Consider the following 26801-nt stretch of genomic DNA (forward strand, 5'->3'; position numbering starts at 1 on the left):
CAAGCAAAGGATAAAGTTTTGTTCACAAATTTTTTTTTGTTTTTTTTTTTTGTTGGGGATAATTACGGACGTTACGGTTGTGGACACTAATCATGTGAAATTTAATTACGGCAGCAAGACTTTTGATAGCTCAGTAATGGAAGAAAGAGGAACTGCCGATTATAGGAGAGTGACTTCAAAGATTTTTGACCTGGCAGAGATGGCGTAGATTTTGGCCTAAGATTTTTTGCAAGAACGTTATATTATGGAATGGAGAAAAGGGATTGAGTTTATCCAGGATAAGTATAGGGATAAGAAGTTTTGTGTGGCATTTGAATGAGCCTTTTTTCCTTTCTTCTTTTTTTTATTTTAGTTTTTAGTTTTTTCTTATTTATATTTAGTATTATTAAGGTTTGTTTTATCCTATCCAAGCCAGAGAGTGATGGATTTTAGAGTTTAAGGTTATTAGTATATGGTTGTTTATGATTGTTTTTTCTTTTTTCATATATATACCTTGTACTTAGCTCTGGGAAGTCGGGGGGAGGGTGGGGGGAGGGAGGAGGGAGGGGGAGGGGGGTTTTTAAAGAAAAATTGTATGTTAAAACTTTTCAATAAAAAAGAAATTAGAAATTAGAGCAGGTCTGGAATACAGTATGACAGTATAAATCACCCTAAGAAGCAGCACTTCTTAAAGGTGTCACATTATCTCTGTGATGAAATATCTGTACTCATTAACAGTAATTGTCTTAGTCAAATTCAAGGTGCTACTTTGTTGTGAAAGTCTTACAAGGTTTAGGCTTAATCTGCAAGATCATCTGGTCCTCTATAGTCTGCCCCACTATGAGATCTTTTGCAGGATGAATCAGAATCATCAGACATTTTTAGCACTGAAATAGAAGACTGTTTTTCTGATGAATAACTTGAATATGAGAGCATTGGATATTAGATAATGTATCCCGTTTTTCCATCCTGTTTAGTTTCTGTTTTGACTAGTCCAGGGGTAGGCAACCTCGGCTCTTTTATGACTCATGGACTTCAACTCCCAGAATTCCTGAGTCAGATGCCTCAGGAATTCTGGGAGTTGAAGTCCATAAAAGAGCCGAGGTTGCCTACCCCTTGACTAGGCAGAATAAAGTCACTGCTTCCCCTGTTCTCCCCAGTCTTTTGCTTTAGTGATGCTCTGCTTCTTGTTTTAGGGCTTGAATGCTGCCTTGTACTATGAAAATAAGGATCCCCGCACGTTTGTTTCTCTGGTTCCTACCTCTGCTCATACAGGAGATGGTATGGGAAGTTTAATTGCTCTTCTTGTTGAATTGACACAAACCATGTTAAATAAGAGACTGGCACACTGTGAAGAGCTGAGAGCACAGGTTATGGAGGTAATGTTTACCTAGCAAATCTTTTGATATGCTGCTTAGATAACAAACTGGATTGTGGCAGATCATTTAAGACATATAATCCTGTCTCTTTTAGGTCAAAGCACTTCCTGGAATGGGTACGACAATAGATGTCATTTTGATTAATGGAAGGCTGAAGGAAGGTGATACCATTATTGTCCCTGGAGTAGAAGGTCCCATAGTAACACAAATAAGAGGCCTTTTGCTCCCACCGCCCATGAAAGAATTACGAGTGAAGGTAAGGAAGCAGCATATGAAAAATATTCCTGGAATTAATTAATGATGTGTAAATACCCTTCCTTTCCCCCAGATAATTAATCTTATTTTTGCACTAATGACCTTTTCCAAGAAATGTACTATTTGTGAAAGGGAGCAGTGCTAGGGAAATGTTTTTGTGTCCAATCATACTGGGTGAAAGTATATAATAATAATAATAATAATAATAATAATAATAATAATAATAATAATAATAATAATAATAATAATAATAATAATAATAATGTTGGAAGGGACCTTGGAGGTCATCTAGTCCAACCCCCTGCTCAGGCAGGAAACCCTATACCATTTCAGGCACTATTTAATCCTACCTATGCTCTTTACCATTGCATTTCTATTAGCAAAAAATAACAGATTCAGTTTCTTAAAGGATATGTCTCCAAATGGAGATTCCAAGTAGTTTTTGTCATATTGTCTGATATTATGACATGTTGAAGCTGTTGTATGTCATTTATTTCTCATTTTTTATGCTTCTGTTTTGCTATAATTTAAAGATCTACTGGCAGGAATATTCTAAAATTAATGTTTAATTGAATAATATTTATTGTCATAACATTTAATCAATTTTGGAACTTTTTTCTATAGGTGAATTTATGCTTCTATTATATCCTGATAGAGCAACATTATAACTTAATATGCTGATATGGAGTAGAATCTAACCTAAGAGCCTTTATATTGTATTATCTTAGAATTTGGATAAAGCAGCAATTCTTGTGAAAGTATTCAGCCTAAAAACCGCAACATTTAATGGTTATTTTTGTTCAAGAAGTGCTTTCTTTTGTCATATTAATTCCTTCCAATTTAATTTAATTGTAGGATTCACATTAAATAAATGTATATCTGTCATCTTGTCAAATGACTGAATAGAGTTAAATGATTGGGGTTCTTGATGTTGCTTGACAGTTCTGAATATAATTAAAACAAAGATAATAAATTGGAGAACTAGAAAAATAATTATGTGCTTTTCAATTCATCTTTCTGTTTGTGTAGAATCAATATGAAAAACACAAAGAAGTTATTGCTGCACAAGGAGTAAAGATTCTTGGCAAGGACCTGGAGAAAACACTGGCTGGGTTGCCCCTGCTCGTAGCCTATAAAGAAGATGAAATTCCAGTTCTTAAAGTAAGGCATAGATGATCCCCATCAGAATCTTAATTGAGTTTCAGCAGCCAGAAAATCCCAGTATAAATGACTCAATTGTGCTGAAGTAGAACAATTAGGAATACGTTGTGTGAAATTCCATCAATGAGGAACTTTTCAGAATACATTTTTATTCCCAGGTTGAAAACTTTCCCCCTATGTTCCAAAACATTATAAAGAAACTGAAGCAAAGTAGCATTTCTCAACTGTTGGCTTTTTAAATTTGTAAATGTGCGATGTAATTAAAAGCAATGATTGTTCTCATATAGCAAATCATTGAGAAGTAAATTGAAGTAAGGCCTTATAGGTATAATAATAGCTGTGGCATCTGAATAAGCTAATAGGTTTCAATTAAATGTTAGCTAAAAAAAATTGGACAATTCTGTACTGTCTAGAAATCTGTAAAATTAGGATTGAATTATAATTGCTGACATTTTAGTGTCTGGAACATTTAATGGGGAATTTGGGGGAGGGGGATCTTTTAGCACTGATTACCACAGAACTGAACTTTTCATTGTACCCTGGAGAAATAAGAGATTTACTTGTGATTTTTTTTAAAGATGGGATAAAATCTAATCTAAGTATTTGTAAATTAACCTTGTGTTTTGAGAAGATAGAAATCAGTCAAACTGAAATGTAACATTCTTCATTTTTAAAAGTTCTTATGCTGAAATAAAAAGAGTTTGGGAATTTTAACCAGTAAAATTAGCTCCTGGAAGGCTTAAAACAGTTACCATTTTTTCTTTAAAATTCACCTACCCTCCACAAACGCATCACTATCATGGAAAAATTTGGGGCTCCACCCTCTCAGGCTACAAATGGGACATTGGTTGGCCACAAACAGTTTTTGCTGTCTTGTGTGGTAGAGCTCTATACTATGGCAAACCTTAGTTTGAGCTTCCAGTGGCATGTTCCTAAATATGAAGCTCTATCTCTGTGATGACCCAGGGCACAGCACAAAGGCAATGCAGTCAGCTGGCAATGTAAACAGTTCTTTAATTTCCTCCAAATGCTCCGTTTGCTGGCAAGCCTCCAACTAAAGCGCGTCTGTGCATGCGCACACACACACACACACACACACACACACACACACGCTTCCAGCGGACTCTGGCTGAAGGCAGTTTCAATACAGCCTGATTAGTATACAAATGTCCTCAAGGCCATAAACAAAACATAAACTTAATGAGCCCTGAGCCTGAACAGTTTGCAAAGAGAGAATTCGAAATGCAGTCTGAGGTCATAAATCAGGAAATCCATGTGGTCAGCTGGTCCCTGTAGTTAAGGTGTCCAGGTTTCCCCAAAAAGGCACAGAACAAGAGCAACAATACACAACTTTCCCAAGATTCAACTTTTGTTCCTGAGAAAGTTCCCACCCCACAGCGGCTCCTTATATCTTAGTCCCCAGGTGTGCCTTGTGGGGTGGGGCTGGACACTGTCCTCCCAAGTAAGTGAGCCTGCCTGCGTTGTTCCCTCCTCCTCTCCACTCTCCTAGCTCTAGGATCAGGTGGGGGTGGGCCTTGCTCCTCGCCTGAACTCTGTCTCCTGTTCCAAACCTGAAGGGCCCTTGGCCTGCTTCAGCCTGCTCTTCCCCACAGTCCTCTGAAGCCACAGACACCCCCTCCTGGGCCTCAATAGGGTCCTGTTCTGGCTCCATTTCCTCATCCAAGTCAGGCATGACACTCTCTGATATACATATTGCGCATCTATATAATGCTACTTCCGGTTTTGGACAAGAAAAAGCAGGTTTTCTAACATGCTTCATTTTTTATTTTAAGGATGAATTAATACATGAACTGAAGCAGACACTGAATGCCATAAAGTTAGAAGAAAAAGGTGTCTATGTCCAGGCATCTACCTTGGGATCTTTAGAAGCATTACTTGAATTTCTGAAAACTTCAGAAGTGCCAGTAAGTACTCAAGATTCTTTTTTGTCATTATTTTGTTATGTAATACTTGCAGAATTTATATTAAGATGAGCTGTTTTTTTCCTTGTCTCCTGACAGTATGCTGGTATTAATATAGGACCTGTGCATAAAAAGGATGTTATGAAGGCATCAGTCATGCTGGAGCATGATCCACAGTGAGTATTTCAAAATGTTTGTAGCATTTCTAAGTAGGTGTCATATACAACTACCTAATATTATCATTATTATTTTCAAGGTACGCAGTGATCTTGGCGTTTGATGTGAGGATTGAACGAGATGCCCAGGAAATGGCTGATAGTTTAGGGGTTAGAATCTTTAGTGCAGAAATTATATATCATTTATTTGATGCCTTCACAAAATATAGGCAAGACTACAAAAAACAGAAACAAGAAGAATTCAAGTAAGTAGAAATTCTCATTCTGAGATATAGATATAAATATTGTGTGTGAATTGTGAAATTATTTTTTTAAGACCAGTCTTATATCAGTTCAGTGTTTCATTCTCATTTCAACTGAAAAATGTTAGTATAAAAACATAGGACATCCTCACTTAAATACTACAATTTGGACCAGAATCTCGGTTGTTGACTGAAGCAGTCGTTAAAATACACATAATATACAAATAAAAACATAACAGGCAAGCATCCAGAAAATAACTCATCAATAAAGCCAAGAGACAGACTCTCACACATACTTGGTGCCCCAGGCCCCAAACTGAGATTTCAAGAGGTTTACAAAGATTCAGCATGGTCACAGATAGTCTCTGTTCTAATGAAGTTCTAAAGGACGGGCACTGCAGCAGAACTTTCTGCGCCCTTTTTACCCAACAGGACCCAGAACATATCCCTCTTGCAGTACCTGGTAGAATAGGTAGAAATAGTTTGGGAGAGTTATACAGGTAGTCCTTAGTTACTGATTGCTTTGTTCAGTGACCTTTCAAGGTTAAGACAATGTTGAAAAAATAAGCTTACGAGCAATACCTATATTTATGAACTTCGTAGCATCCTTCAGTCATGTAATTGCCTTACAATTGGTATGTATTGTTTTGTGTCTGACCTTTGATGTCCCCCCCTCCTCCCTCATATTGGAGGGAACAAATTAGATTACAAGAAAGTAAACAGACATAATGGGGAAAACAACGGGCTGTTTGCATAGTGTGCTTACAGCTGCCAGCACCAGCACATTGCTTTCTATATTTCTCATATGGCGTACAGGTAGTCCTTAACCTACAGCAGTTTATTAAGTGATTGCCTCAAGTTACAACAGCACAGAAGAAAGTGGCCTATGACAATTTTTCACACTTATGCAGCATCTCCATGGCTACATGATAAAAATTCAGATGCTTGGCAACTGACACTCATTTATGATAGTTGCATGGGTCATGTGATCACCTCATGCAATCTGACAAGCAAACTCAATGGGGAATAACTTAACTGCAGTGATTCACTTAACTGGTGAGAAAGGTTGTAAAATGGGGCAAAACTCAATTAACAACTGTCTTACTTAGCAACATAAATTTTGTGCTCATTTGTCATAGTTAGTCGAGGATTACCTGTATAAATACAGGTAATCCCTTCCTCTCATGAATGTAAATACAAACATTAATTCCCTTCTTGCTAATTATCCCAGCATGAACATTCCAAAGGGCGGGGAAGTGGGAAAAAGGAAGCACAATTGTAGTCACATGATTTCCCACTTAGCAACTGCTTCGCTTAGTGATGGAATTGCTAGGATTACCTGTATAGAGTTTTGCTTGTATTTATAGAGTTACTTCGTTGGTCTAAGGCAGGGGTAGGCAACCTCGGCTCTTTTATGACTCGTGGACTTCAACTCCCAGAATTCCTGAGTCAAAGTCCACGAGTCATAAAAGAGCCGAGGTTGCCTACCTCTGGTCTAAGGAAACTGCTAAACTAAATGTGACAAATAGTGACTATCACTACTTGTGACAGAATGATACCATAGTTGATAGTGATAGCAGCCTTTTGTGATATATTGTATCATTTTTATGATTTAATAATTTTCTTTACTACTTGATAAAAATAGGCAACTCATGACCAAACAAATTACAGTTAATAGACTGCTAAATGTTTTAGAATTCTAGTCTACATCACATGGAGACGTTTTATAAAATCTGGGTAAGAGTTCTTTATGATTACTGAAGAAAGCTTGCCAAATAATTACATGCACATTGTAGCATTACAGTCAGTTTATTTTTATTAAATATTTACAGTTCTAGGAGTTTTATGTGGTTTAGGAATTGCTGAAGTAGATATGGCATTATGGATTTAAATTATTTTCAGTCTAGATTTCTCAGAAGTAGTACTTGTGAATCAAAATAGATTTTTGTGCATGCAGGTTTATTTTCAGACCACATTTTAATAGTTCTTTGTTATCTTTCTTTCCCCCTTCCTCCCAGGCATATAGCAGTATTCCCTTGTAAGATGAAAATACTTTCTCAATTTATTTTTAATTCTCGTGATCCAATAGTGATGGGAGTCCTTGTGGACGCAGGTCAGGTAAAACAAGGAACTCCAATTTGTGTACCTAGTAAAAATGTGAGTATTTTGTATCTTTAAATATATTCTATCTTTTTAAAAGAAGGGTTATATTTGGATAATTTAAAAAATAGTTCATTTTAATATATTTTGATAATAGGTGTTTTTATATTTAAAAAACCAACTATCTTGCAGTTAAGTTGCATAGATTAGAAACTTGGATTCTTTGATGAAATGTCCTCTATCACGACTTCTGTGGAATATTGATTTTATCTATGGATCTATTTTTCTATGCAGCTTGAAATCTTAAATTTGACAGAACATCTTTAGAAATAAGTAAAAGCCTGCAAAGCTGCTTTCCCAAGGTTTTCTCAGGTGTTTAGAGATAATTGGACTTCAGTCCCAATCTTTCATTGTATACCCTGTCACATATGTACAGTACCACATAACAGTTAACAAAAGACTGCCATATTCTTCAGATTTTATGGGGACGTTTTGCTTATGCCCTTGTTCTGCAAATTGAATGCTAATTAAAGTATGTTTTATTACAGTTCATTGATATTGGAATAATTACAAGTATTGAAATAAATCATAAACAAGTAGATGTTGCAAAAAAAGGTCAAGAGGTCTGTGTAAAAATAGAACCAATTCCTGGTGAAGCACCAAAAATGTACGGTCGACATTTTGAAGCAACCGATATGCTTGTCAGCAAGGTGAACATTTTTTAATTCGGAGTGTCATAGTTGAATGTAGGGACAAAAGGCCTTTTTTGAAATGGGATAGAATTAAGGGTGCGAAACTGCCGGCCCGCAGGCTGGACACATCACGAAACCGCACCCACCCCATTGCTGGCAATGGGGGGAAAGCTCTGATATGTGTGACGTCACGTGGCGTGATGAATTTGACATGGCTGAATTAGACTAATTTAATTTAATTTTAATCCCATTTATATCCCGCCCTTCTCCGAAGACAGGGCGGCTTACAATTTAAGCACAAACCAATGTGCTTAGCACTATGTCAGCATGGGGGTGGGGAAGAGAGGCTGTTACAGAAATTTTGATACAAAATCATTCTTTGCTTATAGAGGTTAAAATTAAAATTGGTTGAAAACATCATTACAGTGCTTAAGGTGCAACTTTTCAAAAAGTTATTTTGGTTTCTGAAATTTATGAAATGTAGGTTTGTGCTATATATAACAATCTTACAAGTAGAGGTGTCATGGTAAACATTTTGTTTTTCTACCTACAGATTAGTCGTCAGTCCATTGATGCCCTGAAAGACTGGTTCCGAGATGAAATGCAGAAGTCTGACTGGCAACTTATTGTGGAGCTCAAGAAAGTATTTGAAATCATCTAGGTTCTGTCAAAGTTTGAACAATGATTAGCAAAAGCCCACAGTTCCTATTATAAGAACAACAGCAGCTTATAATAAATATGCTGTTGAATTTAACAAACATCTGGGGAAAATGTGGATAAAATGTTTTCCATGAGAAACCAAATAACTTACACTGGTTTGACAGTGGTCAATTTATGTCCCTGTGGTTCCAATGTGCCTGTGCATCTTTCCCAATGCCCTTCACTTTGTACTGGCTACTTTTAAAGTTTGCCCTTTCCAGTTCACACCCCCAAATTAAAAGAAAATATTTTTTTTATTAAGTAACTTAGCTTTCACTTTTATACTAGTAAGATCAGTACCACAGTATTTGCCTAATCAAACTCTTACAGACTTTGTGATTTTTTGGACTTTTTGATGTAAGAAATCTTTATTTATGCATACCCTCTTTCCCCCTGATTTTTTTTTCATCACTTCTGCTTTGTGCCTATAGAAATTTATTATAGAAAAATTAGGTAATTGGCTATCTGTATTTGATTGGTGTGAAACAATAATGTAAAGCATAGTTGGCTGCCTTTTATTGCTTGTACAGTTTATGAAATTTGGCAAATTAATCATTAATGCTGAACTGCAAATAAAATAAATGAACATTACTCTGATATTTAATTCCTAGTAAAGGCAGTGCAGCATGCAAATATATCTTTCAAAATTTAGTTATGTGTGTCTGGTCTGAACACTTCAATAGTCCTCTTGTGTAAGGTTGGTTAGAAAGATGGAATAAAATCTCTCTGCCAAATGCTTGGAAGAGCACAGTTGAGCAGTTTGATCTGGTCAGTGTAGTTGAAGTGTTATGTGTAGTAATCCTATTAATATGTAAATGAGGTGGTATAATTGTACTGTATAATTGTACAAACATCTAGGAAGGTGGGCTAAAATTAAACCATCTTTGGATAGTGATCTTATACAATAATAGCATCATGGTATTTACTGCTAGGGTTACATGGAAGGCAGATTATCAACAATCCTACTCTTTGTTTTTTGCCTGATGTTTGCAGAATGGCCTTAATCTTAACCATAATGGCAGGATGTTTGCAGAATGGCATTAGCCAGCCAGAAAATGATTCTCATTGCAACCATAATTATCAGGATATAGCAGTAAACTTAAAATTGTAAATGTAATAAAAAGTTAAAATTCTACAAGTTGAAAGAAGCTGATTAACTTAGGTAAGAAACAAATCAGGTATGCAAAAACATCAAGATATGGTGTCACTTAAGTCTATTCTAAAGATAACATTTTTACCAGATAAGATAAACATATCTTCAGTCCTCACTGTTTTCTATTTATTTTGATATTAAACCACTTTTCATATAGCCTCATTAGTAAAGATTAGTATATCTCAAATTCTGAAATTAAATGTGATAACAGAATTCTCTTAAGTTCTAAGGAGACTGTTGTGAAGGTCAATTGATATGTTGTTAGAATTACCAGGAGGATATGAGGATAAGAAGAAATCTCTTCACACTAGGATAGGATAGGATAGAATAGAATGGAATAGGAGCAGAGCTGGAAGGGACCTTGGAGGTCTTCTAGTCCAGCCCCCTTCTCAAGCAGGAGAACCTATACCATCTCAGACAAGTGGCTGTCTAGTCTCTTCTTAAAAACCTCCAGTGATGGAACTCCCACAACATCTGAAGGCAAGCTGTTCCACTGGTTAATTGTCCTGTCTTAGGAAGTTTCTCCTTAATTTCAGGTTGCTTCTCTCTTTGATCAGTTCGCAACCATTATTTCTTGTCCTGCCCTCTGATGCTTCATAGAATAATTTGACGCCCTCTTCTTTGTGGCAGTCCTTCAAGTACTGGAATACTATCATGTCACCCCTATTTCTTCTTTTCTTTAGACTAGCCAAACCCAGGTCCTACAGCCATTCTTCATATGTTTTAGTCTCCAGGCCCCTGATTGTGTTAGTTGCTCTTCTCTGCACTTTTTCCAAAGACTCAATATCTTTTTCGTAATACGGTGACCAAAATTGGTTGAATATTCCAGGTGTGGTCTCACTAGGGTTTTATAAAGTGGTACTAATACTTCGCGTGAATTTGATTCTGTGCTTCTGTTTATACTACCCAGGAGTGTGTTAGCTTTTTTGGCTGCTGCTGCGCACTGCTGGCTCATAGTCAAATGATCGTCCACTAGGACTCCAAGGTCCCTCTCACAGTTACTGTTTTTGAGAAGGTCTTGCCTAATCTGTACTTAAACCTTTGATTTTTCCTGCCAAAATGTAAAACTTTGCTGAGTAGGTTTGTCAGCCAGCTACTAGTAGTGTGGATGCAAAAAGAAGTCCATTTGCTAAACTGTAAGATCAGCCACTTGACCTAATCCAGTAGACGTTCTTCTTTCCTCTAAACTTTTAAAGATTTCAGTAAACTGCTATAACACAACCTCTTTAAATAGAAGGAAAACTGTTATTAGTAATGAAAAATGAGTATTTTGTGAATAGGAAAATATTTCTTACATGTGTTTGACATTAAAAAAAATAGTAGGAACAGACCAAGTTGCATTAATATTATCAGATTTAGCAAATTATGAGACAGAAATGCAATGCCAGGATTCTGTTGTTCATGTTATACTCCAAGAATAATGATTTTTTTAAAAAAAGTCCAAATCACTAGATAAGCACTTTTCAGAGAGCCTTCTGCCACTGTGAAATAACTGAGCTTGAAAATAAATGTTTAGCCAATGAAAATATGAAAACTAATATTAACTCCTCAAATTTATAGCATTTAGGAAAAAATTAAACTAGTGAAACAAGATATGTACAAATTACATACAATTCTTTATTAAACAATTGTAAACACTTCACTGTAAAAATCCATAAAACTTTTATAAACAAACATTTTGTAAATTGATTCTATACTACAATAAAAGAATTTAAACACAATTATTTACATGCAATACTGACAAATTTTGGCACTTTGCTGAAAGAAAATGTACAAAACACCTTCTTTTTTAAAAAAAATCAACTTATAAAAACTTAGCTTAATTTCATGCACTTTGCAAATACCTCACAAGCACTTATGGTACAGCTATCAGAGAGCTCCAGGCTCTTACCATATCCTTTTCTACAAGATCAGATCAGATAATTTTTAATGTGCTTCCATAAGTTTGTTGCAGAACAACTTGAACATTGTCAAGAATGAAATCAAATGCCATGTTCCATACTGACTCTACAGACTGCTGCATTAGCCTGTGGAGATAAAAAAAGTGATAGAATGGAAAGGAAAAATAATCATCACATTTTCATAGATTACAGAGCAAGATTTTGAGCTGGAACAGCCCTGGCCCAACTTACAATATGCTTAGCTATATTAATTGTAGTTTGCTTTCTTGTGTGAAAATACTTAAAATATTGTTGGTGGAAAATACATGCAAACATATACACACATAAGGTAAAGTTAAAGGTTCCCCCGCACATGCGTGCTAGTCGTTTCGAACTCTAGGGGCTGGTGCTCGTCTCTGTTTCAAAGCCGAAGAGCCAGCGTTTGTCCGAGGACGTCTCCGTGGTCATGTGGCCGGCATGACTAGACACCAAAGGCACACGGAATGCTGTTACCTTCCCACCGTAGTGGTCCCTATTTTTCTACTTGCATTTTTACGTGCTTTCGAACTGCTAGGTTGGCCGAAGCTGGGACGAGTAACAGGCGCTCACTCTGTTACGTGGCACTCGGGATTCGACCCGCCAAACTGCCAATCTTCTGATCAACAAGCTCAGCGTCCTAACCCACTGAGCCACCGCATCCCTTTTTTTTATTAAAAAGTTTTTCAATACAGTTTATCTTTAACAATCCCTCCCCCCCACCCCCCACCCAACCCTTCCTAGCCCTCCCCCCTCCCCTTCCCCCTCCCCGACTTCCCAGAGCTAAATACAAGGTATAAAGGTAAAAACAATCATAAACAACCATATGCTAACAACAATAAACTATTACGTCTATCGCACTCTAGCTCATATGAAATGACTACAAGCAATACTAATATCACATAAAGAAAAGAAAAAAGAAAAAACTTATTCAAATGCTAAATGAAACTTTTTAGTCCCATATTTGTTAATCCCTTATATACACACATACACAGCTAAAATGTCTATGCAAGATCATTTAAAAACAAATGTAAAGTGGCACAAGACATACAAAATTATGCATTCTGTATTTAGGTATTAAATCATGAGATTTTAAACTGAAATGTCAAAATATTTGTCAGTTTACAAATTTACAGAACTTTTATAAGGAACAGAGTATAACTGGTATTTAATGAGAGCAATTCAAAGAACAGAAAAACTCCAACTCCTTGTCTATAACTAGGATTGTTCTAGTTAACCTGTTGTCTGAAATCTTATCCATTTGTAGAGGTTTATTCAGGCCTGCTATCTCCTCAATTCCTTAACAGTTAGGGCAGTTTAGTAGAAGCACATGCAAGAAATTATGGCAGGTGGATTATGTGAAATCCTGTAGCCATTCAACTAGTTATAGAAAAACAAATAGTTGTTTTGTTTGTAGTCTGTGCATCATGCTGATCACGCTGTGCATTGGGCTGATTTTACATCAAAATGTGATTCACAAAGTTGCAGCTTTGTTACTGTAAACAGATAAGCTGCATTTCACTTGCAGTTACATAAGGAAGATTCCAAACATCTAAAAGAACTGGAGTAGAAAAATGGTAATAAAGTTGCCTGGGAAAGGTAGAATTTAAAGCTCTTAGGAAAAGGTGATCATATTGAGTGCAACTTTGTCACTGTACTAAATGAAATAAACCAGGATTGATTCTTGATGGCTGAATACTTGTTTGACAGACCAAAGTCATGAGGAAGATTACAATAGATGCAAGAGGTGAATGGATAGAAGCTCTTAATACTTTCTACTGATGTTGTAATTCAATTTTCTTCCAAGCCATTTAATCCCATGGGGGGGGGGGAGGGAGAATACTGGTTATGGAAAAAGGGAATGGGACAGACAAGCCATCAATAGTCATGAAAGGGAGAAAGGGGAAGTAAATAAACTTCCACAAAGATGGCAGAGAAACCTCTAATTGTTTAACAAGTTTAATTGCTTAAGTGAACAATTTCTTGAATAAAATACCGGTAATAAAACAGGATTTTTTTACCAAATAAAAAATAGTTTCACAGTACTTAAACTTTATAGGACAAGTTGCTTTACCACCCTGTAAAAGGACTGTAGTGGAAGAGCTGAAATATGAACGTGGTGAATACAGTATTACTAAGAGAAGCTTATTACTGAGGAAACTGCTGATTGTCATTTGATAGCTGCAGTAAAACAACAGTCCCTGATTTCACCAAGAGATCATTAAACTGAAAGAATTTTGGTTTGTGAATCTTGGCATGACCTTGTCAATCACTGACAAAGGGGGAGGGGGGCATATGAAAGAGTTAAGCTTTCATGAAGTCTCAGTCTTCATGATTCCATGCCACTCTGGTATATAGATGAGCTAACTTTATTTCACCGCCATAGAGAGAAAAAAAAAGAGCACTTGCATCTAGCAGGCAGAGGCTGGAGAGAGAAAACTTATTTGAAGCTATGGCAATAGCTTTTAAAGCTTTCTTCCAGAGGAAAATATGAAGGCAAGAGGATTAATTCTGATTCTAATACTTTGAGCAATAGATAGGAATCCACACAATATCCTGCTAAGCAAAAAGGGTTTGTGGACGGGTAGCTGGAGCATATGTGAAATTTCAGAGAAACAGTGGGCCTTGGTCATGTGGTAAAAAAGCTGGGAACAAAATGAAAAAACAAACACATTTTAATAGAACAAAATGGGGGGAAAATGGAAAACTCCCCATATTCTTCATGTGTCTGTATTCAGTACAAAATCACAGAGAACACTCCTAATAATTTTGGTGGTATAATATCCTAATAAATCTGGAATAATATTGCAATGCAGGAGATTTGAGGCAAGTTAATGCAAAACAGGCAGAAGACAGGCAGGACTGCTATACAGGCTTCCTCTCAGAAATCTTCCAGAACATTGCAAGTGCAAACCCACCAGTATAATGCAGAGAAATCAATCCACAATAAATAACGGATGTAGTATCACAAATGAACAAGTCTCAGATATTCAGTTGTGTGGAAAATAACATGACAAATTAAGATTGCAAGTATAAAGAATCATTACCTGAAATTCTTAAATAAGTTTTATAACTTATTTTCAATGTCATCTGGATTTTTTATTTCTATATATCAAAAATAAGTTAGCCTTTAATTACCTTTTCATGTACTTTATGACTAGATCCAGCTTTTCTAAATCCTTTTCTTCTATCAGATCAGTACAATACTTCACAACTTGCAAAATGTCTTCCTCCATGGGATCTGCAAAATTATAAATAATTTATAGGATGCTTCTTAGAAGCAACAGAAATTAAGCAGCTTTATATTAAAGGATGTTTTGACACTGATGTAAATTGATACTCCTTTTAAAACAAAAAATCTGCCTCTTTCAAGTGAGTAAAGTAAGCTTGTGTTTTATTATGTATGCAAAATCCTGTGTGATTTTGAACATTGTCTAATTTTAAATATGTGTACTGGAAGATATACTTCTCTGGCATTTTAAGAGAAATATCCTTTGAAGACTACAGAATGCAGGCAATAGTGGAAACCCACATTAGCTCTTAAGAGTACAGTAAATAACTTAAGAATTAAAATATTTTAAATATTGAATCTCCTATTCAAAAATACCAGGATTATAGAATGTAATTATTTGATGACATCCAGTACAAACATGAAATGTAGCTTTGTTTCAATTACATTTACTTATAAGATACACCAATTCTTTCATTAAAAAGTAATGTACCTAGAGTTTACCTGATATAGTTGTAATCCATTCCTTAAGCAAGGCCTTTACATCGTTAAATTCAATAGCTCCTGCTAGATTAGGTGCTTGAGGCCAAATTGTGATAGATGATAATGGCTGTGAAATAGATGGACTGGAAGGATTTGTAATAGCTTGTACTTCTTCCATCTATCCAGAAAGATATATAAAAATGAAAATTTCTTGTCTTCTCAATAGGAAACATTTAATAACCGAAAGCACAAGAACCCCAGAAAAATAAGAAATTTATTATTTTAAATCAGAATAAGTTTAAAAACACTGAAATGCTGCATTATCTTATAAAGTTACCTGAGGATTGTCACTGATTGCTTTTTCCTGTTTCAAGAAGTTATCTATTAATTTCTGAGGACTTCCAACAGAAACAACCATATTTTTTGCAGGGTTACCCAAACACTTGTTTTTGTAAGGACTAAGGTTATTTTTTACTGGGCTGACTTGGATTTTCTTTCTAGTTCTTTTCTTACTTTTTGTAACTGGATTCTTTGATGCTGAGAAGAAAGAAATAAGACTGAGAATTGCATAGTATTTTATGATTACAGAAATAACCATAACACAGCCATTGTAACACAAATTTGCTGCAATAAAAAAGATTACATGTAATTATTTGACAGGATTGCATTCAAAGACTTACCAGTGGCACTTGTTTGCTGTAATATGTTCTCTACATGATTTTGCCTTTGGTCATATGCTTGTTTAAGTTCCTCCTGCAATTCTGAAGGAAGGGCGGCAAAAACATCAGGATCCACCTAAGTAATAAAGCATCCACTTGTGAGTATATCACTGATATGAAATCACTCTGAGTTTTGGCTCTAGTGTAATAAATAAATAAATATTAATGGTGTTTCTAACTAGAAATCTAACAGAACTTCTATAGAAAATGCTTACCACATTAAATCTACTAATACATATTATCATTTACCTGTGAAAATGCTGGAAGTGCTATTATATTAATTCCAGCATTACTGCTTGATTCTTTCTGATCAGGCATCTGCAATAGAACCGTTCCAGCAGGCTGGGTTGGAAAGCTAGTATTGTATCCATTTATTGGTTCCTTCTTGCTATTATCATGTGCATCTATTTGTTGAAGAGAATAAGCATGTTCTATTTGTTCTCGAAGATCAGAAGGCAGTGCTTCTAAAACAGACTGATCAAGCTATGAAGAAAAAAATGTGAATATAGTGTTTTTCTTTAAGAAAGTGGAAATGAAAATCTGATGTAACTTAAACACAGAACTCTTCTCAGAAACACTGTATTTACTCTCTGCTTAGTAAGTAAACAAGTACAAAATGTTTAGGTTATAAAAGGAAGAAGCTGTTCTTCTCTTGTTCCTGTGTCTACATGTAATAGTAGAATCTAACATAAGTGAATGCATCCTAGATGCTCAGGACAAGTTAAACTAAATCCTTAAGTCTTGACTTCCGGTTTTGTGCGGTAGCAACTGGTCACAGGCTTGTGGATTCTCTGCACCCCCGCAGCTAATTTTGCCCTGCCAGGGGACCCTAAATAGGTGTAAGTCACCCTGGAGAGGTAGCGAAGAAAGAAGGGTGCTCCAGCAATTCCGGAATGGCAGCGGCCGTTCCATTCAACTTGGGGAAAGCCTTCTAACTTGACAGAAGAAAGGCTGGCCGTTTTGCATCGACCAGCCCAAGCTACTAGTAACCGAAGTCCAAAAGCAGTATGAACAGCGTGTTTAAAACTGGGTGAGGAATCCGATCTACTCTTTTCTATTTTATATGCAATTTCCTGGAAAAGATCCCCAAGGAGCAAAATACCTCCGAAAGGGAAGGAGGGGAATTTCCACCTCACCCTTATACTAACGGAAGTGGCGAATTTATCTTTTTATGGAGGATCAAAATACATGGAAGTGAAATGCTGCTGACACCTAGTGGTGGATTAAGACTAAGACAGCTATGACTTTAATATAAAAAGGTAAAGGTAAAGGTTCCCCCGCACATGCGTGCTAGTCGTTTCCAACTCTAGGGGCCGGTGCTCATCTCCGTTTCAAAGCCGAAGAGCCAGCGCTTGTCCGAGGACGTCTCCGTGGTCATGTGGCCGGCATGACTAGACACCAAAGGTGCACGGAACGCTGTTACCTTCCCACCGTAGTGGTCCCTATTTTTCTACTTGCATTTTGACGTGCTTTCGAACTGCTAGGTTGGCAGAAGCAGGGACGAGTAACAGGCGCTCATTCTGTTACGCGGCACTCGGGATTCGACCCGCCAAACTGCCGACCTTCTGATCGACAAGCTCAGCGTCCTAACCCACTGAGCCACCGCGTCCCTTGACTTTAATATAGGTAAAGGTAAAGGTTCCCCCGCACATGCATGCTAGTCGTTTCCGACTCTAGGGGCCGGTGCTCATCTCCGTTTCAAAGCCGAAGAGCCAGCGCTTGTCCGAGGACATCTCTGTGGTCATGTGGCCGGCATGACTAGACGCCAAAGGCACATGGAACACTGTTACCTTCCCACTGTAGTGGTCCCTATTTTTCTACTTGCATTTTTACGTGCTTTCAAACTGCTAGGTTGGCAGAAGCTGGGACGAGTAACAGGCGCTCACTCTGTTACGCGGCACTCGGGATTCGACCCGCCAAACTGCCGACCTCCTGATTGACAAGCTCAGCATCCTAACCCACTGAGCCACCACGTCCCTACCGACTTTAATATAAGACTTGGCAAAACAGCTAATCTGTGTCTGTGACCTTCAAAGCTTTAACAACAAAGAACAGCTGTGATAAAAAAGACAATAATCTGGGCTGTAGACAAAGAGAATTATAAATTTCAGAAAAAAAATCTTTTTTGAACTATTTGGATTACAAATATCTATTTAATTCGGACTCTAAAGCTATTTACAGAGAAAAGAAAGGAAGAGAAAAACTCAAAATTCTTGGCCATGGATCAGAGACATATAGAAAGAACATACCAAGAAAACATAAATACTTCACAGGAGGAGATATATAATATACCACAACTAATTCAAGCAACAATGACTTTAAACCATAAAGAAATCCAAAATAACTTTGAAAATATAAATCAATCTATTTCCAAATTAACTCTGCAACAAAAAAATTCCCAGAAAACAACACAGAAGGAGCAGATAAAGCAGATAAATGGATATAGAATTGAGAATAGAAACTTAATGATGGAACTTAACCAAACAAAGAAACATTTAATTCTAGCGGAAAATCTTTTTACAAAAATTGGAAAAAACAACTTATCCCGTAAGACTACAAAATAAATCTGAGGATAAGAAAAAATGTTTTGAATAAGAGTTAAAGGATTAGATGGAATATTTAAAGATTAAACATATTTTTAATTATGGTTAATAAAGAATAAGAAATCTTGGAAACAAATATATTAGTTTAGGAGGGATATATATTTTAAGTAGCATGTTATTTTTTATGTTTCTTTATTCTTGCTCTCCTTTCTTCTTTTTCACTGTTTTATCTATCCCTTAGGAAATGTAAAAGTATGAGATGGTTCATATGAAAAAAATAAAGAGTCAAATTTTTAAATGTAATTAATTTTTGAGAAAATCTTAAACAGTAAGAATACCTAGAATTTGGTGGGGGAAAAAATTAAAATAAAGACTGTAACAGGATCTATGATAAGGCAACCAGAATGATCAGATAGAAAAGAAATATTATATTGATGAGATTATTATTTTTAAGAATTTTGGGAAAAATTATATATTTAATTGTTATCTATCGAAACAATAATTGTATTATTCAATATCTGCAATGTTGTGGGAAAAGAGGAAATCAACTAAAACTATTATGTGGATTATGGATTATGGAAATCAATTGTTAGTGATTGTAACTGTAAATCCAGACAACACACTGTTCACCAATTATTAAGTGGTTTATGTTTGAAAAAAATCAATAAAATATATTACAAAAAAATAAATAAATCCTTAAGTCTTTCATAAGTAATTGAAATATACAGAGAAATGACTAAAACTGAAATAATTCAATCAATAGACTAACTGATGGAAGAGAGTGGCAATGCTCTTTCCTTATTGTCCAATGTCAACGGTCCCACCCAGTTATCTAGCAAAGAAAAATTCTTGGCCATTTGTTTTGCCAAGAGCATACTTTCCTGAAGTTTAAATGGATACAGAAATAGCATAAGCTAAATCTGAGGTTTTCCCATGCAAACAACACAGAGTTCCCTCTCTCTCCCCTTCTGCAAATATCCAATCAGGTGCTCAGTTCCCAGCTCAGCATATTGTTGGTTGACCTTGGCTAGCTTTTCACAAGACTCAGCCGGGGGCTGCCATTCCTCCCCCATACTTACATTCCAAGCTCCCTTCCTCTCCCCCCCACCCCCAAATATCAGGCTATCAGCTCATGAGGCTTGGTAGGTCAGATGGCATCCAAGGAATTCAGACCAATTTCTCTCCCATTCAATTAAACAAATTATTTTTCAAACCAAACCCAGGAAAAACACATGCACTGGAGTACTAAGAAGCATTACGTACTGTATAAACGGCTACAAACTATTCATCTTATGCATCCTTTATTAAGAAAGGGGCATAAAATTGATTTTACGTTATCCATATAAAAAGAAATTTTACCTGGGAAGCTGATGGCACTTCAATACTTAAATTAAGCCTGGATTTTATACTGATTGGTGGATATAAACCATTCAAACTGGTATTAGGCTCAGATTTGCTGGTAATGTGATGGAGTTTAGTTGCTTGTGATGGTAACTCTGTGTATGCTTTTGATGTAGAAGATATTTCAACATCCACAGCAGCCAAAAACACTATCAGTCAAAGAAAAGGCAACATTTTCAATCACTGCAGAACACCAAGCTAAAACTACAAATGTATAGTAACTCAACTAACTTTACCTATGGTAACATACTTTTTAAGAAGGAACTCTGTTTTCTAAGAATAAAAATTTATTTTAAAAACTATCTTTAAAAAACCCCACAAGCAAAATGTTATTTATCTTCCAACCTTCCTTGCGTTCTTCTTCTTTGTTCTTGGACTTCTTCACAGCTTTTGGAACTTGCAAAAAATCAATAATTGAATCAGCTCCACCAGGCAAGAACCCAGAAGGTAATGAAGTGTTAGAGGAAGACATGGAAATTGTTTTATTAACTGGAACTAGCTGATGCACTTGAATTCCAACCTAGGAAAGAAGATTACCAGGGTAAATTTTGGGGGATGGGTTCTTTTACAGTCTGCTGCAGCAAAAACTATTGTCTTCTAAAGATATTTAACATTAATAAATTATTTTTGGAATACTTTTTCATAAATCTATACCTTTTCATAAATCTATAGCTTTCAAACACACCCGCACGGACATACCCCACTGTGAGTGAAAAAAAGCCCACTATGGATATTTATGAGAATAATAAAAGGAGAGGTCACAGTGAAATTAAATTTACAAGATTTTTTCAGTAATAAGAATCTACAGTTATTCGATGAAACATTCTTGAACCAGTTAGCTGATTAACTAACAGTGAATGAAGATCTTACAATCTGTTTAATCCAAGAGTTTCCAAAGTTCCCTAACCCTAGCCAATGCTCCTTTTCATATTTTTATTTCTCAGATCGGTGTTTACCATTTTAAATAATGACTGGCCAGTTAGTCCAATGTAAAACTGCACTATTTCACATGTAATAGGATTTATCACACTGGAAGAAATAAATATTTATCACATATCCACTCCTATTTGGAACAATAAAGCAATACCAATAAATAATTTTGTAGAAGAGAAAATCAAGCATGAGTGCTGAAGTTGCAGTGATTTAAAAACTTACCCCTCTCATATCAGAAATATTCAATTTCATTGTGTGAAACATATTTATTATTTCTTTCCCAATCACTCTGGCATTATCTGTTGCATGGTTGAGAGTCACAGTCCTACAAACATATACATTTTAAAATGCATCAACAGCCTTACAATGGCTACTGATTAGATTGAGTACATGTCATCACTAAGATCAGAAGAAGCACATATTTGAATATACTCATTATTTCCAAAATTGCCAAGGACTATTGCTGTCATATTTTGTTTCCATGATTGTGGTAGAAAACTGAGTTGCCAATACAGAAAAAAGAACTAGATAGGCTTCTAGACATGTTTTTTTAATCTTAATTTCAATTGTTTTACAAATTCCAATCAATCATACAAACTAGATATGAACATATCGAATTACATTCAATAGTATATGCCAGTAGATAATTTTGTAGAAGAGAAAATCAAGCATGAGTGCTGGATCCAGTGATTTCAATCGTAATATATATAGAATGTAATCTATTGAACTTCTGTGTGTGTATGTATGTATGTATGTATGTACCTCTATCTATCTATCTATCTATCTATCTATCTATCTATCTATCTATCTATCTATCTATCTATCTATCTATCTATCTATCTATCTATCTATCATCTATCTATCATCTATCTGTCCTATCATCTATCCATCTATATCATCTCTCTCTCTCATCCATCAGCTCTCTATCTCATCATCTGCCAAAAATCCCATACTTAAATTTAGTAGACTTTTCTAAGGTATATGCACTATTTGCCTTATCTATTCTTCTGCTTGTAAAAATAGAACAGGCAAGGAAGACCACTTTACACTTAACTATTGCCCAAAGCTGCTTTTCCTTAGAAAAAGTAACCATTATGCAAGTAATATATTGAATGTTCCCTTCTTTCTCTCTCCAAGTTTCTTAACACTATTTTGTGCAGTACTATTTTGATCATTATGTGGTATATTATTACGTTATATTTTTCCACAACTCAAACTCTTAATGCTAAAAAGGGCATTTAAAAAAAATCTTAAAATATCTAGGAAATCTTGATTTTATCATGAGTGAATATCATTACAGTGCACTTAGCTACTCATTTCCTGATACTCGATTCTTCTCCTATCCCTTTCTAATGTGAGTACGCATATGATAAAAATGATTTGATTAGCATGTTGCTTTCAATGATTACCACTGATGATCAGTGCTGTCATGTTATTTCTTTTACAAGCTAGGACTGTAAACTTCTAGTTTATGAATCTTGTTTTTAAAGAAGGCGGAAAACCAAGACCTGAAGTGTAAAAAACTTGCTAGATTAATATGACCACCTATAAAAATTATGTTAGCAGAAAAAGCTACTATTGAGGGAATGGGTTTTGTTTATTAGCCCACTACTGATAATACAGGTTTACTATTCTCTGGGAATACAGCTATTGTCATTTTAATTTAGGTGGGAGCTAAAAAAACAAACAAACCCAAATTTTGCATTTCAAAATCTATCATTGGCTTACTTGTTTAATTTCTGCAATTAAGTTCAGCCTTTGGGCTTATTTGCTCCCTGCACGTTTTGTTAGATAACAATGGTGTATTTTCTCTAGCTTGTCCCTATATTCTGGCAAACAAGAATCAAACTAGTAGCTTTATTAAGTCCCCAGTAAGTTATCACACACAGTGAGGTCCAATTAATATTATGAATAAATTGACTTCCAGTGGCGACGCGGCGCCGAAGACAGCAGTCTCTGGGCTGCCTGCTCCGCAGCTGTGTTTATCCATCGTAAACAGTGCCGATCAGCTGTTTAGATGGATTTGAAGCCCCCTCCTCGGGAGAAGAGGAGGGGGTGAGGCCCCAGGTAGGGGTTGAGCTCTCCGGGGCCGCCTGAGCTGAGAGTTTGGGCGGCTGAAGGATTGAGCCCCCCCAAAGCCTGGGTTGCTCCGAGCTGCGCAGCGTCTCTGCTCCGTGATTTTTGGAGCAGAGCCAGGCGTTAGCAACCACCCCTGCCAGAAGGAAATACCCTGGAGTATCAAATTGCAGGCAGAGCGGTACAGGAGATCATGGTGATGTGGACTTTTATTTTTACTCTCTAGCTCAACGGATTTTATAGCTTCAAAGTGAAAGTGCGTAACAAGTGAAAGTGGGGAAAGATGGCGGCCAAAACTTCTAAAGCTCTTCGGAGTGCGGGGTCTTCCCCGGTGCAGCAGACCTCGTTGCAAGCTTTGCTTCCTCCTGCACCCCCTCCGGCATTGACGCTTAAGGATTTACAAGGTGCCTTAGAAAAGCATTCACAATTAATGTCTGATATGATGGATGAAAAGTTGAAAAAGCTGGAGGAGAAATTGGAGAAGAAGTTGGAAGAGAAGTTTAGAGCAATGAGGGTAGACATGTTGTCTATAATTGAAAGTGTAGCTGAATGTGTGCAACAGCTGGAGGAAAAAGTGAAGGATCTCAGTCAAAAGAACTCTATATTAGAAGTAAAGGTATTAGAGAATGAAAATATAAGGGATAAAGTGGACGGAGAATTGAGCCTTGTTCAGTACCATCAGATGCAGTATGCTATTAGAATTAGGGGCTTAAAAGAGAATCCTAAAGAAGATTTAAAGCAGCTGACCTCTGAGGCTTTGGAAGTGGTATTGGGCCAGCCAGCATCTGAAATTGAGGGAAACATGGATAAAATTTTTCGTGTAAATTCATGGATTGCAAGACAGAGGAAGTTACCCAGAGATGTGGTGGTCTATTTTACAAAGAGAGTAATTAGAGATGAAGTCATTCAAGCTGCTTATGATACTAAATTGGTAGTTGCTGAGCAAGAAGTCCTGGTTTTAAAAGAGATTCCTCCAAAGATTTTAAGGAGAAGGAAAGATTTTGCATTTCTTACACAGGAACTTAAGAAATGTGATATCAAGTTTAGATGGGAGATTCCAGTTGGACTGGTGGTGATGCACGAAGGTAAAAGACATCGTCTAGTTACTGTGGCCCAGGCACGTGATTTTTACAGCAATGTGTTAAAAGCAACCCCCCTATCACTTCTGGAAGCTGCAAAGGGAATAGTGACATAATCATTTTTCACACTTACCACTATTGCAGCATCCCCAGGGTCACATGATTAAAATTTGGGCTCTTGGCAACTAACTCATATTTATGAACATTGCATTGTCCTGGAGTTATGTGATCCCCTTTTGCAACCTTCTGACAAGCAAAGTCAATGGGGAAGCCAGATTCACTTAACAACTGTGTTACAACTGCAGGGATTCACTTAACCACTGTGGCAAGAAAGGTTATAAAACGGGGCAAAACTCACTTAATAGCTGTCTCACTTAGCAACAAAAAGTTTGGGTTCAATTGTGGTCGTAAGTCAAGAACTATTTGTATTTTAACAGTAACGTTTTATAAGATGTACGGACATGTGAAAGAGTATAGAAACAAATTTGAATGTTTGTACAATTTTTATTTTAAAAACTTATCCCACCCTTGAAAACAGAGTTTTCCCAAGATAGCTTATAATGAATTAAAATCACAATATAAAAATGTAATGTTACAAGGAGGTATTAAAGGACTTAAAAAGAATTTTTTTTAAAAAAAGGAAGTCTAATGAATTAAAAGCCACCATACAATGATTAAAGGCACTAGGCTAGAAACTGAGAGTTTTAGTTATGCCTTAAATATCAAATGTACAGAATCACTCTCTCACAGTCTTAGGAAAAAGGCAAAGGCAAAGCTGACTCAAAGCCAGAGAAAAACAGAGATATTGTGTTTATTATTAGTGTGCAAATTTATGTACCAAACTATTTACCTGGCAACACTGTCACAAATTCCATGCCCTCCAAATTTTGCAGGTTCTACTGGGGCTCCAGCTTTCCTGATCATGACTTTGAGAGTTAGTCGTCTTCCTTTCATACCAGCTGCTTCCAACCTTCGCTGGATCTCTTCTGAAAGGCTCAGAAGGAAAGCTTCTGCTTCTTTTGCCTTGAAATAGGGAAAATGGATTTTACACAGGTTAAAAGATGTAAACAAATCAAAACCGATCTTCATTACTGTACTACTGGATGCCAGCAAAATAAACATTAAATTTAACAACTGATAATAGGTATGAAAGAAAATGCAAGTGTGAAATTTCACAGAATGTTCTCTCTTAAATATGAAACCCCTTTTCTGAACTCAAAGCAAACTGTTTTGAGCAATTTCAAGGCATTTCAATCTTGAAAACACTGCTGTAATGCTACTTGGAGCTCAGAATGGTTCAAAAAAATGTTCATTTTGTACTCAAAACAGAGCTTTTGGTACAGTGGGAAATTTCATGTCATGTTCCAATGAAATGAAACTAACTATTTGGGAAATGAAACATTTTATAAACCTGTTCTACAGATTTCTATAAATGTTCTATTGAACTGAATAACCATTTATAGCTATTAACCATAGCTCATAAATATATTATTTAGCATTTACATTTCTCTAAGTTTTCAATGTACTTTGTATATATCACTTCCAGCATCTTTATATAAAATAAATGAACATAAAAAGTATGCAGGGCATTTTTTTTTAATTAAAATGTCGACATAAATTTTTGACTATGAGACCGATAAAGAATATGAAATGTTTATAGGATCTACCATATTCTTATCACACAGCACCAACACTCATGGTCTATACTTTCCAAAAGAAATAATGCTGCATGGTAGAAATGTCTACAAATAGTTTTTGAATTGGAAACAAATAATAATCGTTGAACTACTTGAAAATGGTGTCACTGTATATTTGATCGTTTTGTTTTCATATTCTTCATTTATTTATTTATTTATTTTAATTCCATTTATATCCCGCCCTTCTCTGAAGACTCAGGGCGGCTTACAAGCTTAGCAGTACTACAAAATTATTTTTATTTTAAATATACTGTAAATAATACATTGACATTATTCCATATAATGTGAGTCATATATAAATTTACAAAGCTAATCTTGAGTTAGTTTAATTATTGTATTGGCAATTAATGTTCCTGCTTTTTATGTTGAAGATTTGAATACTACAGATATATAAACATATAAATCATGAGAACATAGGCTATAAGTGCATTCTTCCATGGTAAGAAATTACAAAGAGGGCTAATAATTGTTGCCGTTTTTCTCAAAGACTTTCTATTATTAGGCCACAATCCTATATATCACATATCTGAGTATAAATCCTTCAGCAATCCTTCAGTGGTTTTAATGTTTGGTTTTAACTGGTTTAAATATTTTAAACTGTTTGATTTGGTACAGCAACCAAACAGGACAACTACAGACTTCAATAGATAGTTAGGACTGCAGAAAAAAACTGCCTTCCATTAAGGAACTGCATACTGCATGAGCCAGAAAGAAGGCTGAAGAAATATGTACAGACCCCTCACATCCTGGGCATAAACTGTTTCAACTTTTCCCCTTGGGACACTGTTATAAGACATTGCATGCCAAAGCAACTAGAGACAGTTTTTCCCCCTCATGCCATCACTGCTGAACAGCTAATTTTCATAGCATTGTCTTATGTCTAAGGATATTTAACCATGTAGTAGGCTATATTACTATTATCCTTTTCATCTTTCCTATTACCTTCTGTTATATTACTTTGTTGTTT

General features: G+C 36.0%; 2 protein-coding genes and 1 long non-coding RNA gene across 8 annotated transcripts in view; 2 read left to right on the plus strand and 1 right to left on the minus strand.

Moving 5' to 3' along the window:
• Positions 1 to 11147, plus strand: part of EIF5B (eukaryotic translation initiation factor 5B) — a 43616-nt gene extending 32469 nt beyond the window's left edge. For all 3 annotated transcript variants that reach the window (XM_081326425.1, XM_081326426.1, XM_081326427.1), the window contains 9 exons: positions 1176 to 1358; positions 1453 to 1614; positions 2643 to 2774; positions 4568 to 4699; positions 4796 to 4872; positions 4953 to 5117; positions 7133 to 7271; positions 7763 to 7924; positions 8460 to 11147. In XM_081326425.1, the coding sequence (XP_081182551.1) occupies positions 1176 to 1358; positions 1453 to 1614; positions 2643 to 2774; positions 4568 to 4699; positions 4796 to 4872; positions 4953 to 5117; positions 7133 to 7271; positions 7763 to 7924; positions 8460 to 8567 (1260 nt within the window). In that variant the 3' untranslated portion in view covers positions 8568 to 11147. The remainder of the gene's footprint in view (positions 1 to 1175; positions 1359 to 1452; positions 1615 to 2642; positions 2775 to 4567; positions 4700 to 4795; positions 4873 to 4952; positions 5118 to 7132; positions 7272 to 7762; positions 7925 to 8459) is intronic.
• Positions 11148 to 11355: 208 nt separating this feature from the next.
• The window catches only part of REV1 (REV1 DNA directed polymerase), a 67163-nt gene continuing 51717 nt past the window's right edge, over positions 11356 to 26801 (minus strand). Inside the window, exons 14-23 of one of the 2 annotated variants that reach the window (XM_081326424.1) lie at positions 24988 to 25160; positions 21205 to 21307; positions 20395 to 20569; positions 20008 to 20198; positions 16355 to 16588; positions 16067 to 16181; positions 15724 to 15923; positions 15408 to 15564; positions 14813 to 14915; positions 11356 to 11785 (exon numbers count right to left, since the gene is read on the minus strand). In XM_081326424.1, the coding sequence (XP_081182550.1) occupies positions 11674 to 11785; positions 14813 to 14915; positions 15408 to 15564; positions 15724 to 15923; positions 16067 to 16181; positions 16355 to 16588; positions 20008 to 20198; positions 20395 to 20569; positions 21205 to 21307; positions 24988 to 25160 (1563 nt within the window). In that variant the 3' untranslated portion in view covers positions 11356 to 11673. The remainder of the gene's footprint in view (positions 11786 to 14812; positions 14916 to 15407; positions 15565 to 15723; positions 15924 to 16066; positions 16182 to 16354; positions 16589 to 20007; positions 20199 to 20394; positions 20570 to 21204; positions 21308 to 24987; positions 25161 to 26801) is intronic. The other variant, XR_014026248.1, reaches the window with a different exon arrangement.
• LOC308667279 lies at positions 14911 to 26221 on the plus strand. Of its 3 annotated transcripts, XR_014026249.1 has the most exons (6): positions 14911 to 15046; positions 16047 to 16203; positions 16558 to 16702; positions 20437 to 20590; positions 23285 to 23462; positions 25031 to 26221. It is a non-coding gene; the product is annotated as an uncharacterized lncRNA (long non-coding RNA). The 3 variants fall into 3 exon arrangements; XR_014026250.1 differs by lacking the exon at positions 16558 to 16702; XR_014026251.1 differs by lacking the exons at positions 14911 to 15046; positions 16047 to 16203 and having other exon boundaries at positions 16446 to 16702.

The sequence above is a fragment of the Vipera berus genome, assembly GCF_964194415.1.
Source record: "Vipera berus genome assembly, chromosome: 4".
Classification (NCBI taxonomy): Eukaryota; Metazoa; Chordata; class Lepidosauria; order Squamata; family Viperidae; genus Vipera; species Vipera berus.